This window comes from Colletotrichum orchidophilum (assembly GCF_001831195.1).
Source record: "Colletotrichum orchidophilum strain IMI 309357 chromosome Unknown Scaffold_62.1, whole genome shotgun sequence".
Classification (NCBI taxonomy): domain Eukaryota; kingdom Fungi; phylum Ascomycota; class Sordariomycetes; order Glomerellales; family Glomerellaceae; genus Colletotrichum; species Colletotrichum orchidophilum.
The window spans coordinates 168,550-186,829 of NW_019173018.1; the positions used below are offsets into that span (position 1 = coordinate 168,550).

At 55.7% G+C, this 18,280-nt stretch overlaps 5 protein-coding genes across 5 annotated transcripts; 3 read left to right on the forward strand and 2 right to left on the reverse strand.

Moving 5' to 3' along the window:
• Positions 1–269: 269 nt before the first annotated feature.
• On the forward strand, positions 270–1,475 carry CORC01_07666 (FAD dependent oxidoreductase; the record flags this gene model as incomplete). Its single annotated transcript, XM_022619301.1, has 1 exon — positions 270–1,475. One exon carries the CDS (start codon positions 270–272, stop codon positions 1,473–1,475), a length of 1,206 nt encoding a protein of 401 aa, XP_022474213.1.
• A 516-nt stretch (positions 1,476–1,991) lies between these two features.
• On the forward strand, positions 1,992–2,543 carry CORC01_07667 (uncharacterized protein; the record flags this gene model as incomplete). The annotated part of the gene is made up of 1 exon (XM_022619302.1): positions 1,992–2,543. The coding sequence occupies one exon, from the start codon at positions 1,992–1,994 to the stop codon at positions 2,541–2,543; it is 552 nt and encodes a 183-aa protein (XP_022474214.1).
• Positions 2,544–3,171: 628 nt separating this feature from the next.
• On the reverse strand, positions 3,172–7,062 carry CORC01_07668 (C2 domain-containing protein; the record flags this gene model as incomplete). The annotated part of the gene is made up of 5 exons (XM_022619303.1): positions 3,172–5,409; positions 5,459–5,670; positions 5,721–6,138; positions 6,190–6,633; positions 6,700–7,062. 5 exons carry the CDS (start codon positions 7,060–7,062, stop codon positions 3,172–3,174), a joined length of 3,675 nt encoding a protein of 1,224 aa, XP_022474215.1.
• A 2,091-nt stretch (positions 7,063–9,153) lies between these two features.
• Positions 9,154–10,539, reverse strand: CORC01_07669 (uncharacterized protein; the record flags this gene model as incomplete). Its single annotated transcript, XM_022619304.1, has 1 exon — positions 9,154–10,539. One exon carries the CDS (start codon positions 10,537–10,539, stop codon positions 9,154–9,156), a length of 1,386 nt encoding a protein of 461 aa, XP_022474216.1.
• Positions 10,540–12,506: 1,967 nt separating this feature from the next.
• On the forward strand, positions 12,507–18,130 carry CORC01_07670 (urea carboxylase; the record flags this gene model as incomplete). The annotated part of the gene is made up of 2 exons (XM_022619305.1): positions 12,507–12,510; positions 12,615–18,130. 2 exons carry the CDS (start codon positions 12,507–12,509, stop codon positions 18,128–18,130), a joined length of 5,520 nt encoding a protein of 1,839 aa, XP_022474217.1.
• Between the last annotated feature and the right edge of the window lie 150 nt (positions 18,131–18,280).

Consider the following 18,280-nt stretch of genomic DNA (forward strand, 5'->3'; position numbering starts at 1 on the left):
CGTCGACAGCTTGCGGGTCTTGGCTACATATTGAGCTACTATCCATGTGATTGGTCTAGTCTTGCGCCCTTGTCCATACTTGTAAGTCTGGCACGTCTGCGTACCACTTGGGAGTTTGGAAAGCTGGGAATATAACAAAACCGTATCTATACTCAAATGAATAGGGAAAGTATATAATCTTGTCCTTTTCTCTAGATATCACCTGGCCGTAAAATAACATTTCTTCCGCAACATACCTTAGTTGACCTAACCCAGCCCCAAACCTCATGATGTCTCAAGCAAGCGAAACCATCATAATTGTCGGAGCAGGCATCGTCGGCTCCGCCCTGGCTCACTTCTTAACATCGTCACCGACTTCACGAAATATCGCAATCATTGACCGTTCTTTCAGTCCCCTCCTCGGGTCAACAGGCCACGCCCCCGGCTTCGTCGGTCAATTCAACGAGTCTCAAGTTCTCACCAAGCTGGCTGTCGAGTCTGTGTTGGAATACAACAAAATCCCCGGCGGATTCGACACCGTGGGCGGCCTAGAGGTCGCCTTTCAGCACGCGGGGTGTGAACGGCTCCGATCGAGATGTGCGAGTGCCACGCAACTCGGTCTAGCTGCTGAGGTGCTGAGTATGGGGGAAGCGCATGCACTGGCGCCAGAGCTGGTCAATATGTCGGATTCGGGGGCGGCGGTCTTCTTCCCAACCGACGGGACTGCGAATGCGGGCAGGATTACCTCGTTTTACCAGGACGAGGCAGAAAAGTCGGGAAGCCACTTCGTGCAGGGCGACGTCGAGAAGTTGCTACTCACCTCGGATGGCCGAATCAAGGGCGTCCAAGTCCTATACAATGGCTCCGTGAAGCAACTCGATGCCGACAAGGTCATCATCACAACAGGAATATGGGCACAAGACCTCTGCCGAGATCTCGACTTCCCCGTCCCCGTCATCCCAGTCGGGCATCCATACATGCACGGCCAGGAACGAAATCCTCTGCCCCGCAAATCGCCATTCGTACGCTGGCCGGAACACCACGTCTACGCCAGAGACCACGGGTCGCAATACGGCCTCGGCAGCTACGACCATCAGCCCGTGGGATGCAGGTCGACCGACGGCACCGCCATCGGAGACTGGATCCCAGATTTCCAACAGACGCTCAAGTCGGCAAAGCGTCTGTTACCTCCGGCCGCCGCCGCAGAGTTTGAGCACGGGAAAAGTTTCAATGGGATATTCTCCATGACGCCCGATAACATGCCGCTTGCTGGCGCGGTTCGGTCGACGCCTGGCCTGCATATGGCTGTTGCGGTTTGGGTCACTCACGCAGCTGGTACGGCCAAGTTTCTGGCGAGGCTCATTGATGAGGCTGCTGTGGATCAGGCGACGTTGGCAGCTCTACAACCCGAGAGATTCGCTGGTCAGGACTTTGCAATCCTGGAAGAACAATCGCTTTGTGGTTATAACTCCATTTACAAGACTGTGGCCAAGTAAAAGACAGGAGAGCGAGAGAGCTCCCCTATCTGGCTACATGAGCGACGTTTATCGATGAAGTGTTCAGTCCTAAATATAAGTCGATTCTGAACAGATCTCCAAATTAAGTCTGAATCCTCGGCCCATAGTATGATGGACCATATGGCCATCGGCGAAGCGTGTCAGGTGCCGAAGGTCTTTTCCAGATCCTTACAGCAGCTACCGAGCAGCTACCGAAATTTCTCAGTCTTTGTGACTGCTATTATGGGACGTTCATTGACTGTGCGGAAGGATTTCCCGAAGGCAACCGCAAGAACTTGATGGGTCACGGTGTTCCGGTGCCCACCGAATCGCCCGGCCGTTCACACCACGGATGAAGCGGCCGAAGACCCATAGTGCGGCCGGGCACTCGGCGACCAAGGTTGAGCGCCGAGAAGACGTTCGGCAACACGAGGAATATTAACAGAATATATACAACAGCACAATATGAAGGGATTTGAGATGTCTTGGAGATACTGTGAATATAAATCAGCCAAAATGTCACATCCAGTTCCTACCAGTTGCCATCCCGCCATCTATCAAATCTCCTCGTCCAGCTTTCAAAGATCCAACCCAGCCTTCACCATAGGTTCCCAAGCCAACAAATCTACAGAATCGCCCTACCTAGAACCCATCGAAAGCAAAGCAGGCGAATCCGCCCCCTACTACACCCCAGAACAAACCCCCTCCCTCCGGCATGGCCCTCACCACAACAACAGGCACCCTCATTCCCAAACATCTTCACTCCCCCTCACAATCTTAAACCTCATCTTCCAAAACCGCATCTTCCTCGTGACCCTCTTACAATACTACGCAAATGCTCAAGACGGTCACGCCACAGACTGGCACCTAGCCCACCTAGGTGGCATCATCCAGCGCGGGCCCGGTCTCTCCCCCAGGGAATCCACAGCCGTGCAAGGCTACCTCCCACACCAGTCCATTAGCCCCATCAACAATCTTTGCACTGACGCCTACGGAGGCTGCTTGACCGTGGCGGAATTGTGTAGGCTGGCGTCTTTACTTGCAGACAAGGGCGCCGATTTTTATTGATGCTAGCTCGGGGGCAATGCGCCCCCTACAAGCGACCAGCATCAAGGGCGATCCCAGTTACCAAAGGAGATTAAGAATGCCGTCAGAGACAAGATGATCGTGTCTGTTGTTGATGAAATCAGCACTGGTACCGTGGGCGAGGGCTTCCTTCAGGCGGGGTTGGACGTGGTGATGTGTCCGATGGTTCCAAAAGAACCCAGGTTGGATCTACGCGTATGCCGATGACCTCGGCGTCAACATCAAGATGGCTAACCAGATTGGATGGAGATTCGCTTGACGGTAAAAGGGGAAAAAACAGAGTCCAAGTCTGGATACTATCGATTAAAACAATAAACTCGTAACTAGCGTAGTTATCTTAGCATAGGTAGCTTATATGTCGGCAATACAAGCCCAAGAACCATGATTTGCACAGAGGCATGTTGAGGGAATTGTTCAAAACAATGATTTGCCTTCTGGTTAAGTACTAATACATCTACAAAGCCCTCCCTCCCATTCATTGCAATTTGTTTCATGTAACTATACTTCATAAACATTACTAAAGCCCGTTAGAAACGGTCGCTGTCCCGTTGCTGTAACCCTTTTTTTTGCCGTGTCCTCATGTTTCACCATCCTAAACAAAGTCAAGGATCTAGACTTCGGTCTCAACATCGGGCTTGCGGCCGTTGAGAGCACCCATCTTGGTAATCTTCCGGATCGCGAACTTGGCTTCATCCTTGGCGAACTGCACGTTACGCATGGGGCGCCACTGCATCAGCCCCCGATGTTGACGGTGCAGATCTCGGCTTCTGCTCTTGTAATCTTTGTAAGCCGCGACAGGCCCATTGCCGTTGCTTTTCTGAGATGCGTTTGACGGAGCCTCGCTCACATTGCTCTCTGTTGATTGCCGTGTGCCGTTGCTCCCGTCTCTAGTACTTGCATCCGTGAGTCCGAGATCGGGCTCGCTGCTGTTGTCATCGTCATAATCCGTGTCGAAATCATCGCGTCCCTCTGAATTGAGATTCTCCTGATCATCATCATCGCCGCCCATCATCTGGGTAGGGTCTTGTCCGAAAGCAGTACTCCAATCAGTTCCATCCTTGGACAGCCACTTCTCCTTCTCCTTCGGATCAGTCTGGGCCAGGACATCGCGACCTTGGGTAAGAGACTCGTCATGAAGCTTCTGAACGGCGGGAGGCACTTCAGCTCGAACCTCCTCACCGCGTACGCCTTCTGCGAAACAGGCTTCCCATGTCTCAATCGTCTCGCGAGAATCATTGTCGGTGACAAATTTGATATGGTCGCCATCGGTACCGGTGGAGAAGCGGCCTTTGAACTTGAGTCGACCAATCTCTTCAATCTTCATGTCAGGGATGTCCTTGAAGTTGTCCTGAGTGATGTAGTTCTGTGACAGACGCAGACCCTTGTCGCAGTTGAAGATGGGAATATCGAAGTCGCGCTCCTCGCAATCTGGGAAGTCTTGAAGCCACAGCGACGCAAAAGCGTCAGCATGGCGCTTGCCAGGAGGATAAAACTCGAAGAACACCGGAGATCTGTAGCGGTACCGAATAGGAAGACGGATCTTCTCATGCTTGTCCTCGCCACTGATGTTCCATGAGTAGCCATCTTGCTCCTCGAGCTTATTACAAGCGTCTCGCTTGATGCTGGCTGAGCTGCCACCGGTACGAAGTCGGATTTTGGTCTTCAAGCGACCATAGCCGGCAGCGGTGATTTCTTGGGAAGTGAACTCGAAAGTGCCTACGTCCCAGCCAAGCTGGCTCGGAGGCAAGCGCAGCTCGACGGACCTGAAGAGCAGGGAAATACGGATCCTTCCGTATCCGACTCCGCCATCGAGAGGGTACCATCTTGTAGCTTCACTTCCAGTTCGTAGGATATCAGATAGCTTAAGGGGGACCACGCCGATGATGGGATCGTGCTGTCTGTTGCGGGAGTCGCGGACTGAGATTGTTACAATACCTGACCTCCAGTCTCGGATGAACTTTTCAGTACCGGCGTTGAAGATGGGCTGTGAAGACACGGCCTTCGTACGTGTTTTGTAGATCAATTCGTCGTTGACCAGGATCGTGCAGTATGAACTGGGCAACTTGCTGCCTTGCTCCTCTTTGACCTCGCCAGCATCAAGACGGGCAGGCTCGTACTCGCGTCCCTTGCGCTTGCCGTTGGAACCCTTCACATTGGCGAGCTCCAATCCAACGATCTGGTGAACAACGATACTGAGGATACCAGAGGGCCAGAGAGGGTCGGGAGGGGTGTGCTCGACGGCATCCTCAATATCGTTCTCAATCGTACCCTTTTCATCCTGAAGTTCTTTCTTGTCCCTTAGTTCAGGAGGCAAGTTGACGTCTTTACCGTCGGTACGGAGAGCCTTGCGGAACTGGGTTTTGCCAAAGAAGCCAACCTCCCAGTGCAGTTCACCAGGCATAGAAGTCTCGGCCTTGACTCCAGCGAGCTTAGAAACTTGAGGAAACATCTTGCCTGGGTGTTGAATGAGTTTCTGGATGCTCAACTCGACTTTGCCAACGACGTCGTCCGCAGATGAGCGATCGCTATCCCAAAGTTCGACTGAAAGTTGCTCATCAGCCTTGATCAAATCAGCGGTAACCAGCAGGCCGCAGCTCTCTTCGAAGACGGGATTGAGATCATCTTGGATGACACGGGTGCAGAACTGAGGCTTCGAAAATTTGCTCCAGGCGACAGTGATATAGGGGTCGGAGCCTCCACCCTCGCTGCCACGGCGGTCTTGTTTGCTGAGGCCTGTTGCCTTGTGAATACGGATGAATAGGAGACCAAGGGCAAGGGTCTCCTTCTTGATGTCGTCGCCTTGCAGCATCTTGCTCAGGTCGAGAGTCATGCTTTTGGGAGCAACGTACTGTTCTTATTAGTCATGATTCGGCTCTTAGGGATTTCACACTGCTTACCATAGAGGCGGCGGTACCAATGGCCCAGTTCACAAAGTTGGAGATAAGTGGCAAATTGAGGATGTTCACTCCCTTCTCAATCATCGGAGTACAACCTGCCTGAACCTTGGGAATACCCATGAGAGTAAACGTGAGGGTCTTGAGGAAAGGCGGCTCAGGGGTAAGCTGAAGTCTGATACGGGCGGTGGCGACAAGTCCCTGCAGCTCGACCCCTATGGATTGATTAGACACTGCCATCTGAACAATACACTGGTGTACTCACAAATGGGGAGAGGAACACCGAAAAGACCGCGGACACCAAGGTAGAAGACCAATTGCATGCCCATGTTGCGGGCCTTGGACGAAACGTCAGCGCCTGACGGCTTTGCGTGGTAGGCGACCGAGGCTTCAAGGTTGTAGAACGAGCCAGCCTGCTCCATGGCAGCCAGCTCGTTGGGATCGGTATTCGCCTGGTTCTGCTTATGGGCTTCGTCCTTGATATCCTTGACGTGGCTGTCGGGAAGGGCGCGCAAGCTGAGAATGCGGAGCGGATTGCTGCCCTGTGAAATGTCGGCGACGCGCACGTTCTCGATAACACCAGGAACCGAGGCGGCCATGACATCCTCAAGAGTATCGGCTAGGCCAGCAAACATCTCGGGGTTGATTAGATTCCACATGATGCCCACGGCGGTGTTCATCCACTGGGCTAATTGTCAGCTTCAAATCAGGTTGAAGAAATCCGGCTCACTCACCTCAACCGACTCGGGGACCAGGTTGACAGTTGCTGTTTCGCCACGCTGCTGCTCACTGGACCATTCCGTGTTTCGGCCTTGTGTGATGAGGTCCTTTATCCATAGAAACACACCAGATGCGACGCAGAATCCGAGCGGAAGCAGGCCGTAGAGCGCACCACCAAAGAACTTGCCGACAATGACGATACTGAAGAAGATACCCGCGCACAAAATGTTTGCTCGTCTTTCCAGGTGCTCAAACATGGGTTCGTAGCTGACGCTGGGAGTGTGGAAGAAGTTCACATTGGTCTTTTCGCTGTGGATTGGCACGTCGGTCGTGCTTCCGGGCTCGACTGGATCGGGCGGTGCCGTGATATCTTGGGCCCGTCGATACTCCTCGCCAGACTGATTAGGGGACGTTGAGACTGTGGCATCCTTTCCGAGATTATTATTGGGAACGGACAACTGCCAATTGATACGTTAGCATATTCCAGAGTAGACATGGGTCCTTCGTAGAGAGGTTGACGTTACCTTGGGGTTATCTACTACGTCCTTGAAGTTTTCCTTGGGGTTTTCAATCTCAACATCCTTGCCAGTGACGGGGTCCCGCACTGTCTTGGTTGTCTTGCGAGCGCCTCTTGGCTTCTCGGGGATGTGATCCTTTGTGTCTTGTAACTGTTGATTTTGTTGTTGCTGTTGTATATTGTTCTGAGGCTTCTGCTGGGCAGCTTCCTTTGCAAGCCTGGCATGCTCCTTGTCCTCAGCTTCAATGGCAGCGTCGCGCTCCCTCTTCTCCTTGTCGAGCTGGGCGACGAACTCGTGGATGTTTGGGATGCGGTTCCGGCCGCTGTAGTGCTGGCCCCCGGTCGGCACCGTGTGTTCGTCGTAATTCATCTTGCCACCATGAACAATTCTGTCCGTAACCTTGCTTGACGTGCTTGTCTTGGAAGTGAATGAAGATATAGACCAGTCGTAGCTGAGACGATCAGGTACGCTTTCAAGATCCAAGTCAATTACCTAATGTTTGGGGAAAACACGAAAAGGCGACGAGAAATGGCAAAGGAAGAATCCAACCGTCAAGACTGAACGTGCTGAAGTTGATATCTAGGGGGTTAGGGATATATCATAAGAATGCGGACCGCCGAGTAGGGTAGGTAGGGAGAAAAGGGAATCGGTAATACGGGCATGTAATGCTGGGAAAAGAGCCCCTCCAATTGCCTCATAGCTCCGAGTATCCTTCAGCTTTAGCCAGCTAGCTCGCTTCACCATCAAATAGCAGCCACACGGCAGCTTCCACTGCCAGGTTGGGTGGTTAGTTGGTCGTGTCACCCTCCTTTGAGCTGCAGCTTGCCCCCCTTGGGCTGAGAACTGGAAGCTGTGATGGTCAATGACGTAGCGTGTCTCGCGACTTGATGGCGGGAAAGCCCACTAACAGCAGGGGCGGCTCCACCCCCGAACAAGCCCCCGGCTCCTCGAATGCCCTATGACGGAAGAAGTCCCCGGTACTTTGACCTGGCCCGAGCGTTTCCGTCACTTAATCCACGTCTTTCTTGCCGGGGCTACTATCAACCTCTGTTAGTTTGACCCAGATGGATTGACATGTCCACGAGAGGTGGCAGCCACAAACATTCCTCCGAGCAAAGTTATCAGGACCAGAGGCACGGTAGGACTCTCTGCCACCGTGGCTGGAATGCTCCATGCTCAAGGGCCCTAAGCAGCCCCCTCTCACTTGTTGACTGGACTGACGCCGTGCATGTATGCATGGCTTTAGGCGGGAGGTGAACATTCCCGCCCTGCCCTTTACTAAATTCCTGTTTTTTGTCCCAAATGGACTGCCCGTGTGACAAACGCTGCGACAAGCTGGTGGCCGATCTGCGGTACTGTGCTTGCGTACATGGCTGGGGGTAAACAACAAGGTCTGGCTGCGTGTTCATTGGCCTTCCGCCGGGGCTTGTCGCTCCTTGGCTTTATGGTTAGCTCACCCCTAATCGAGCTTTACAGCTGGAAATGAGGGGGATGAGAGGGGAACGTTTGGTCCGGCCATTGATTGTCGGTTGGTCGTGGGGATTTTCGATGCTAATAGTTCTCTTATTCGGTTAAAGAGAGGAGATCTCTAGGTCCGGTCTATTCCAAAGCGTAGCAAGCGTAGGTAGCAACGTTCTGCCTCTGCCAGCTGTGCCAGCGTGCCAGCCTAGAGAGCCAATGCAGACATTTGAGACCTGAGGCTGCCCAAAATCCTGATCGCCGTCCGGGTTGATCAATGTGTGAGGTCAGTCTATCGCAAACTTTCCGGGCGGCTCCTGGACATGGGTGCCGCTGGTCCCGGCCGGCGGGAGGAGACGACGATTGCGTTTGCAGGGCTTTTTGCTCAAAAATAACCACCATGTATTATTGACCATACCCTTACGCAAGCCAAGCTTGAGCTTCGTCAGTCCACATTTTCATCTTGTCCCCACTTTCAGCAACCTTTGCGGCTACACAGTCTCGATGATAGCAGGCTTGCCTCATCACGACGTTCTGGATCCCCCCTCCCTCCCCCATCATTTGTTTCAACTCTCCGTCGCTTTCCTGCGGTCTCATCTGGTTTGGTCTCGTCTGGTCTCTGACAGGATTTGTTGCCCGACCCTCCGTGAATTGGTTGCTGGCCAGACCGTTCTTCGGCCCGCCACAAGTTCGCGCCAGAGTTGGTCAAAGCTCCCAGCATTCTCCTAAAGCACCTCTTTCCCTAGTGTAGTTCACAGCTCAAGGGAGCATGCGGAGGAGTAGATATCGCAGTCATCGACGAGATTACCGAGGGTATGGTTCGTATTGCGTCGTGTTCTCATTAAACCTAAACCGGTACTAGTACATAATCCTACAAAACCGCTTATACCACCCATTTTCAAAACGCTCCCTAAACACCACGCAAATGCAACTTCCCATGTAGTCTCCAATATGACCAAATTAGACACCACACCAGCCTACCTCTTTCTTTGCTTGCAAATTTCATCGATGAACAATCATGTCAGGGGGTATGGGCGTGTCCCGCCGACTCCCAGTTTCCGGATTGATTAGATCCGCTGAACCCAGCCTATCACTCTGTGACACCAGATGCTTCGACACCGTCGGCGTCACCAGATCAATCTCCATATCCCCTGGCGTTAGCCCCCGATCACAAGAGACGCTGCTGCTCGTGTCCGACATCTCCACGTCCTCGCCAGCCTCTTCAAACGTCTCGACGCTAGGCGTCGGGAGATCGCCGCAGGTCTGCACCTCCAGAGTCGGAGCCGCAGCCGCAGGCTTCTTCTGTGAGGAAGAGGACGAGGACACTGGCATGTGTGCGCCAGCCGCCGCCGGCTCGGCCGCTCGCAAAGCCGCCACGGCGCCGCCCAAGTTCTCCTCGTCCTCCTCCTGGTTGCCGATCGTCCAGACCCACCGGCGCTTCTTTTCCTTGCGCTTCCGCTTCCTGATGCCCCCGGAGGGACTGACCGGTGGCGAGTTGGCCGCCAGACCCGCCATCCGCCGCCGCATCTCCTCAAAGGGCCCGGGTGTCATACCGCCGTCACGGGTCTCATCGCTCGTGAAAGCCATGGCTAGGTTCAATACGGTGTTTGGCTCCTGGGCTGGTGCCGGTGATGCTGGTGAGACATCTTCGACGAGCAGGTCGATGTGAGACTTAGTGTACGTGTTCGTCGTAATGGTCTGCTCGATGGGGCTGTTATAGGCGACACGGCGGGCGGCCTTTTCCTGCAAGCGTAGGGATTGCCGGCGCGGTGAGACGGGGGTTTTGGCACTAGAGGGAGGGAGAGGCGAGTTGCGAAGGATGCTGTGGAGGGAGCGGGGATGGGTGTAGGGGAGCTTTGAACCCGCAAGGGTCAAGTTGTTGCGTTTCCTTTCAGAGCGCGGCCCCAGCTGGTTGGTGATGAGTCCGATGGCCGTCAGCGGGGTCTTTGTGTCGACCGGTGAGAAGCCAAACATCTGAGGACCGTTGGGCTCTACAGGACCGGCGGAAAGAGGTGGAGTGGCTGTCATGGTACTCGGGAAGGTAATCTCCATTGCGACGCCGGGCGAGAGAGGGTGTGCGGTCAATGGAGTTTCGGGATATGAGACTGCATACGGTGTCTGTATACGGAGCTGCGGTGTCTTGGAGCCATTCTGCAAGCGCGATGGCTGTGGTTGGGAAGTGTTGATGGCCGTGAGCGGTTCTGATACGGTTGGTGTCGATCTCTCAATGGCGGTCACATAGACGTTGGAGAGAGTGTTGAAGATGGTCGGGTCCTTGGGATCGACGACAGAAAAGGACTTGTTGATCCTTGTATGAGGCGCCGGTGATGTCTTGATGCTCAAAGACAGCTTTGGCCTTCTCGAGGCGGTTCCAGTCTGAGTAGCCATCGTGACCACGTGATGCCAGTCTCGGATCCGGAAGAGTGGTATAGGTTATCAAGCCTGCGGCACAGCCTGAATAGCCAGCAGGTTGGGTCGTACAGGGGTCAAGCGACGACCTTGGTCTCCCAAACGGTTGGAATCACCGGGATGAGACAAATCGATTCAGAAAGAGGGGGGAATCAGCAGCGATGAGACGTAGGGAAGAGGGGGATGGCGGCTATATAAATTGGGAAGTGGTGCAGCGCTCAGAGTTTGTTTGTTTTGTGAGGAGGTTTATCCACGTTTGGAGGCCGTCTGAGAGGCGCCGCTAGACAGACATATATGCAATGCAGTGTGACTAGAGGAATAGACAATAGACGCCATTGAACGAAGGAATGTGTCGCACGCAGGACGACACCCCCTCGCCGCAGGCAGCTCCAGTTCTGGTTGGCTATTTTGGGCAGCCATATGTGATGAGGAAGAGGCGCAAGCGCCGGGCTCAGATGGGATCCTTGTTGACTCGAGTCGCATCCCTGCAGATTGGCCAATGACGACGGCGGGGGCGTCGGCTGTCTGCCCGAAGCGGCGTCTATTTCGCTGTACGACCGGGGACGTTTTGGAGTAATGAATCCCTCGCCATTTCCGGGTAGAAAGACGGTGAGGAACAGGCAGACTGGCGCAAACACACACAGAGAGAGAGAGGGGGGGGGGGGGAGGGAGGGGGACTTTTTTCGTCGAGGGATAGTTGACGATAGTAGGTGATACACTGATACCAAAGTCAGGGTGCGCTTGTTGGTCTAAGAAACGACAGCGACCTGGTCAACAGGCGGCTATTCAGACGCGGTCATCCAGTCTCCTTTCTCGCTTTCGAGAGTTCCCCAAGCCACGCAAGAGTTCGTCGCAGAATGCCTGGGACCCACACTTGTGAATCCTCAAGTCGATCTTGGCAGCCGTTGAAAAAAAAGGTAGCGTGCTGAAGCCTAGCACCTCTGGCGCGGGAATGTTGAGATGAGTGAGACGAGACGACTGAGTGAGAGGGGCGAAAGAAAAAAAAAAACAAAAAGGGCTGAGTACCAGAAGGAAGCGAACTCTGTCGTCTTGTCTCCGCTTCCCCAGCGAAAGCGAAGAACCGTCTCCACTTTGATCCGTGCGAAGAGACGCGACAGCCGATGGCGCGGGGGTCTGACAGGCTTTGCCATGCTGTGGCGGCACTGGGTGGGCCTCTTTTCAAGAGGATCATTCCCGCTCCCAGAAGGAAGCCTCCATAGGTACCAAGCCACAGCAATCTCCAAGCGGGGTCCCTCCCCCATGCCCTCGTCCGCAAATTAATCGGCGTCCAAAATTAAGTAATCCTGCAGGACGTCCCAAATTACCTTAACCTTTGACTCTTGAGATCAGATGTGACCAGCTGGTCCCAGCTGCCCGCACTGACATCCCATTGTCAACCTCACCGGCCGCCGGCCCTCTCCTAGCCCCACAGCCGCCGGGCTGGCCGAGCTCTGTCGCAAATATCCCCAGAATAATATCTAGCCAAGATCACGGATGATACCCCCACGACGTACCACCATCTCTTCAAGGTCTGCGTTATCTGTCAACTCGGCCGATTGGCCCCTGTTGCTGCTCTCTCCCTCTATCTGCACGAATCTCTTTAACAGTCTCACAATTACCGATAAGCCAGCACAGCTCCCATCATTGGGTCGGCCGGCCATCTTGTGAGCGACGTCCGTCTCGAGAGTATTGGATGGATCAACCACGACCAAACCAGGCCCCGCCGGCGACTCTCATTACTGCCCGCAGGCTTCGCCGATGAGTACATCTCAGTAGGGCGACGGCCTCACTCATGAACTTACACCTTGACGGAGAAAAGCTTGATCATAAAAAGAGATTAAGATCCAGCACTACCGGTTTTTGTTTTTAGAGACAAGCAGAATTGCGCGGTCTTTTCTAAGCGACGTGTTTTTAATCTATGTTGAATTTTTTTGGCATATAATATAATGGGTGCGTTGATGTCACCCTGCTGACCTGTGCTTCTGGATCGGGTCATGCCGATCGCTTCAGCGGTATCCATACGAAGTTATGAACACGGACTCACACTCTTATAGGCTCCACTATCCAAGATACCTTCCCTCTCACTATTCCGGAATGGAGAGAGGCTCAAGAAGCTGGGGACGGCCTTAGCCGACTCTTGTCGGTTCGTGAGTCCGAGGCCACTTTAAACTCCAACGCCTGGATAGCACTGGCCACACCGTCCCAAATCGAGCATCAATGGGCTCACGCTGAATCCTTACGTTTATCTGGTGCTTCCCTGCCACTCTTCGGCGTCCCCTTCGCGGCCAAGGACAATATTGATGTCGCCAGCTTCCCCACAACTGCCGCGTGCCCCAGCTTTGCCAATGGCCCCGTGGACCAGGATGCCGCAATCATCGCCCGTCTCAAGGCTGCCGGCGCCATCATGCTCGGCAAGACAAACCTCGACCAATTCGCTACAGGCCTTGTCGGCACTAGATCACCGTATGGCCCAGTGAGTAACTCCTTTGATCCCGCCAGAGTCAGCGGCGGCTCGAGTTCCGGCAGTTCTGTCGTCGTTGCGAGGGGCGTCGTCCCTTTCTCCCTTGGTACAGACACGGCTGGCAGCGGCCGTGTTCCCGCCGGTCTGAATAACATCGTGGGAGTGAAGCCTACTAGAGGTGCCTTGAGCACGACCGGGGTATTGCCCGCATGCCGCAGCCTCGACTGTGTGTCCATTTTTGCACTCACAGTCGAAGATGCCGAGACGGTCTTGGCTGCGGCCGAGGGCTTCGACCCCAAAGACTTCTTCTCAAGGGCACGGCCGGATACCCCAAGTATAGTCGAGGGACATCGCATGGCGGTCTGCGACAACCCTCCATGGTTCGGCAAGACTGAGCAGTCTGCGGCCTACGCAAAGGCCCTGGAGAAAGCCGAAACCCTCGGTTGGACACTTGAGCCCGAGGACTTCTCTCCGCTCTTCAAACTCGCCAGCTTGCTTTATGAGGGTCCCTGGGTTGCGGAACGCTACGCCGCTATCAGAGACTTCATCGAGGCAGACGGAGACAAGATGGACCCCACCGTCCGGGAGATCATCCTGAAAGCCAAAGACTTTAACGCCGCAGACCTTTTTGCGTCAGAATACCTACGTCAGGAGCTGACGCGCAAGATCAAGAACCAATTTGGTGGCTTTGACGCCATCCTGGTTCCCACTTCTCCCACTTTCCCTACCATTGAGGATCTTGCCAGGGAGCCGATCAAGGAGAACGCCTATCTTGGCACATACACCAACTTTGTCAACTTCATGGACTGGACCGCGCTGGCGATCCCTGCCGGCTTCAGATCCGATGGACTACCCTTTGGCATCACCTTGATCTCATTCACGTGGGACGAACCAAAGCTGCTTTCACTGGCAAGGGAATGGCTTTGCACAAGTCCCCGGCCGCTCGGGGCAACCAAAATTGAAAGAATCGATACACGGGAATCTGGCGCCATCGCAGCGGGCGAGCCAAAGAAGACTCGTCTTGTGGTGGTAGGTGCTCACCTGACAGGGTTCCCTTTGAATAAAGACCTGACGTCTCGTGGAGGAACACTAGAGACGGCCACAACGACATCTCCAAACTACAAGTTTTATAGTCTAAACATCGGCGGCACGGTAAAGAAGCCGGGCCTGCAGCGTGTTCAAACCGGTGGCAGCGCCATTCAGGTCGAAGTTTGGGGTATACCCACGACGGAGGTCGGTAGCTTCCTGAAGACCGTGCCTTCGCCTCTCGGCATTGGTTCCGTCGAGCTCGCTGACGGGAGCTGGGCTCCTGGTTTCATTTGTGAGCCCTATGGATTGGACGGTGCTATTGACATCACCTCATTCGGAGGCTGGCGTGCCTTCATCAAATCTCTATCCCCCGAGGATTTTCAGCTTGGCAGTAATTCAAAGACTCGGGACATCAAGACCGTCCTCATCGCCAACCGTGGAGAGATTGCCGTCCGAATCATCCAGACTTTGCATTCCATGGGCATCAAGGCCGTTTCGATCCACTCCTCTACCGATGCCCGCTCACCTCACGTACGCAACGCCGATGTGTCCCTTCCTCTTCAAGGTAACTCTGTCTCGGAAACCTACCTCAATGGCTCGCAGATCATCTCTCTCGCAAAAGGCGCAGGCGCCGATGCCATCATTCCGGGGTATGGCTTCTTGGCAGAGAATGCCAATTTCGCTTCAGCTGTCGAGGCTGAAGGCATGGTCTGGGTCGGGCCGACCGCTGACCAGATGCGGCAACTCGGCTTAAAGCACCTCGCTCGTGATGTTGCCATTGGAGCAGGTGTCCCTGTTGTGCCTGGCAGCAAGCACCTCCTCAAGAGCGCCGAAGAGGCTCTCACCGAGGCAGGCCGTATCAATTATCCCGTGATGCTGAAGAGTACCGCGGGTGGTGGTGGTATTGGCCTCAAGCGCTGTGATGATGCTGCATCACTTATCGAGGCCTTTGAGAGCGTTCAGAGGTTGGCGCAGGCCAACTTTGGCGACGCTAGAGTCTTTGTGGAGCACTTCATTGAGCATGCTCGTCATATCGAGGTACAAGTCATTGGCGACGGAGAGGGCAACGTCACGTCTGCCGGTGAGCGAGATTGTTCCTTGCAACGACGGAATCAGAAAGTGATTGAGGAGAGCCCTGCCACCTTTGTACCTCTCGATGTGCGTAAAAGGATGCGCAAGGCCGCTGTCGACCTCGCCTCCGCCGTCAAATACCGCAACGTCGGCACCGTCGAGTTCATCTACGACATTGACACCTCGAAATTTTACTTCCTCGAGGTCAATACCCGGCTACAAGTTGAGCACCCCGTCACGGAGTCCGTGACAGGCCTTGATCTGGTTGAGTGCATGATCCGTGTGGCATCTGGCGACAGCAAAGACATCTTCGCCAAGCCCGAAGGGTTCGAGATCAAAGGTGCCGCGGTCGAGGTGCGCGTCTACGCGGAGAGTCCGCTCCAGAACTTCCGCCCCTCCCCAGGCCGCCTGCTGGATGTCTCTCTCCCTGACGGGGTACGCGTCGATACATGGGTTGAGCCCGGGATGGAGATTTCATCGACCTACGACCCCCTCGTGGCGAAGATAATTGCCACGGGCCAGGACCGACCAGCAGCGATCGCCAAGCTCGCTGAAGCTCTGGAGAAGACGGTCATCACTGGCGTTGAGACCAATCTGAACTACGTCCGCCACATTGTCGCGTCGGAGATATTCAGTTCTGGTACCTTCACCACGACGTCCCTCAACACCTTTACGTTTGAGTCTTCCGTCTTTGAGGTCGTTGATCCGGGCACCCTCACCGTTGTCCAAGACTACCCGGGGCGTAAGGGGTTATGGCACGTGGGCGTCCCACCGTCCGGGCCCTTTGACGACTACTCCTTTAGGCTCGCAAACAGACTGGTCGGAAACGACTCGCGCGCCGCCGGGCTTGAGTGTACCATTCACGGTCCCAGCCTTCTCTTCCACTGCGACGCCGTCGTAGCTGTCACCGGTGCTACCGCCGAAGTTAGAATCGACAAGGAGTCCGTCCCGCAGAACTCCGTCTTTCCTATTCAAAAGGGCCAGACGCTGGTCATTGGTGGCGCAACATCCGGGTATCGCAGCTACCTCGCTATCCGCGGCGGCATCGCCGTCCCCGAGATCTTCAACTCTCGCTCGACCTTTGCGCTGGGCCAGGTCGGAGGCCACAACGGACGGAACCTCCGCTCCGGTGATCTCCTCCCCGTGGGAAACCTGACCGTCACCGCCCCATCTACCGCCTCCGGCCCGGCAACTCCCATCCCGTCCGACCCGGCCAACGCGAACTGGTCCATCGGCGTCGTCCCCGGACAGCACTCGTCACCCGAGCACTTCACAGAGCAGGGCTTCAACACGCTCTTCTCCGGCGAGTGGATCGTCCACTACAACAGCAACCGTGTCGGCATCCGCCTTGACGGCCCAAAACCGCAGTGGGCCCGGCAAACCGGCGGCGAAGCCGGCCTGCACCCGTCCAACATCCACGACAGCCCCTACTCGGTCGGCAGCGTCAGCTTCACCGGCGACGAGGCGGTCATCCTGACCTGCGACGGGCCCAGCCTTGGTGGCTTCGTCGTCTTCTGCGTCGTCGCCTCGGCCGAGATGTGGAAGCTAGGCCAGCTCCGCCCGGGCGACAGGGTCAAGCTCCAGCCCATCAGCGTCGACAACGCCCTCTTCCTTGAGTCCGCCCTCAGACGTTCCATAGCTGATCTCACGCCCCTGGCAGTGGACGTCACCCCGCTATCCAACAGCCCGACGACACCAGACTCGAACCCTCTCCTGGGCGATATCGGCAGCGCAGGCCGCCGCATCGCCGTCCGCCAGGCCGGCGACAACGCGATGCTCCTGGAATTCGGCACGGACGATGTCTTCTCCCTCCGCCAAAGTTTCCAAATCTTCTCCTTCATCGCCCGCCACAAAACAAACCCCATCCCAGACGTCCGTGAGCTCTCCCCTGGCGTCCGCACCCTGCACGTACAATACACGCCCCAAACACCACCACCCACAATCCTCTCCGCCCTCCGCGCCCATGAGGCCTCCCTCCTCGACGACGAGACGATCCTCCCCACCTCTATCCCCTCCCGCACCTTCCACCTCCCCCTCGCCTTCGACGACAGCATCTCCCGCGCCGCCGTCGCCCGCTACGCCGCCACCATCCGCGCCACCGCCCCCTGGCTCCCTAGCAACGTCGACTTCCTCCGCCACCTCAACGCCCTTCCCTCCCGCGCCGATGTCGAGCGCATCTTCCTCGACGCCACTTTCCTCGTCCTCGGCCTCGGCGACGTGTTTCTCGGCTCCCCCTGCGCCGTGCCCCTCGACCCGCGCCATCGCCTCTTTGGCACGAAATATAACCCCTCGCGCTCCTTTACGCCGCGCGGCGCTGTGGGTATTGGGGGCCAGTATATGTGCATCTACGGCATGGACTCGCCGGGAGGGTACCAGCTGGTCGGCCGCACGGTTCCGATCTGGGATGATGTTGCCGCCTCCGCTGTCGTGTCGCGCTGCCGTGGCGGCGGCAACGGAAAAGCCGAAGCTGCCGCAGAGCCGTGGATGTTTCGCCTTTTTGATAGGATATCCTACTATCCCATCCCAGAAACCGACCTCGACGCCGCCATAGCACAGGGCCGGGTGTCAGACCTCGTCCGCATCGTGGAGGGGAGCCTCGACCTGGAAGAGTACGAGTCCTGGCTTGCGGCCAACGAAGCCGACATTGAAGCCACGCGCCGACTCCGCGCCAAGGCGATTCGTAACGTGCCGTTCATGGAGGAGCTGCTTCAGCCGTATCATCCGCCCGAGAGCGAGCGGCATGGCGTCTTTGGTGAGGGAGAGGAGGGAGACGGCGGTAGCGGCGTGGCGGGGGAGAGAATCAAGGCGCAGATGCCGGGCCGGTGCTGGAAGTGCGAGGTGCGGGCCGGCGACGAGGTCGAGGTGGGCGACGCGCTGGTGTGGATTGAGTCGAATAAGATGGAGATCAAGATTGGGAGTCCGGTAAAGGGGAGGGTTGTCAAGATGTTGGTTGCCGAGGGGGATGTTGTTGGACCGTTTGATGATTTGCTTGTTGTTGCGACTGAGTGAGGCACGCTTGCTTTCAGGGTTAAGGGGGGGGTTGCCGTCTGGATCGTGATTTGGACGAGCCGCGTCTTGTGGCGGTTAGGATCCATTCTCAATCGCTTAGATCTGACTTGCAAGCGCTGCTACGATGTTTGATTTTCATAGATTTACGAC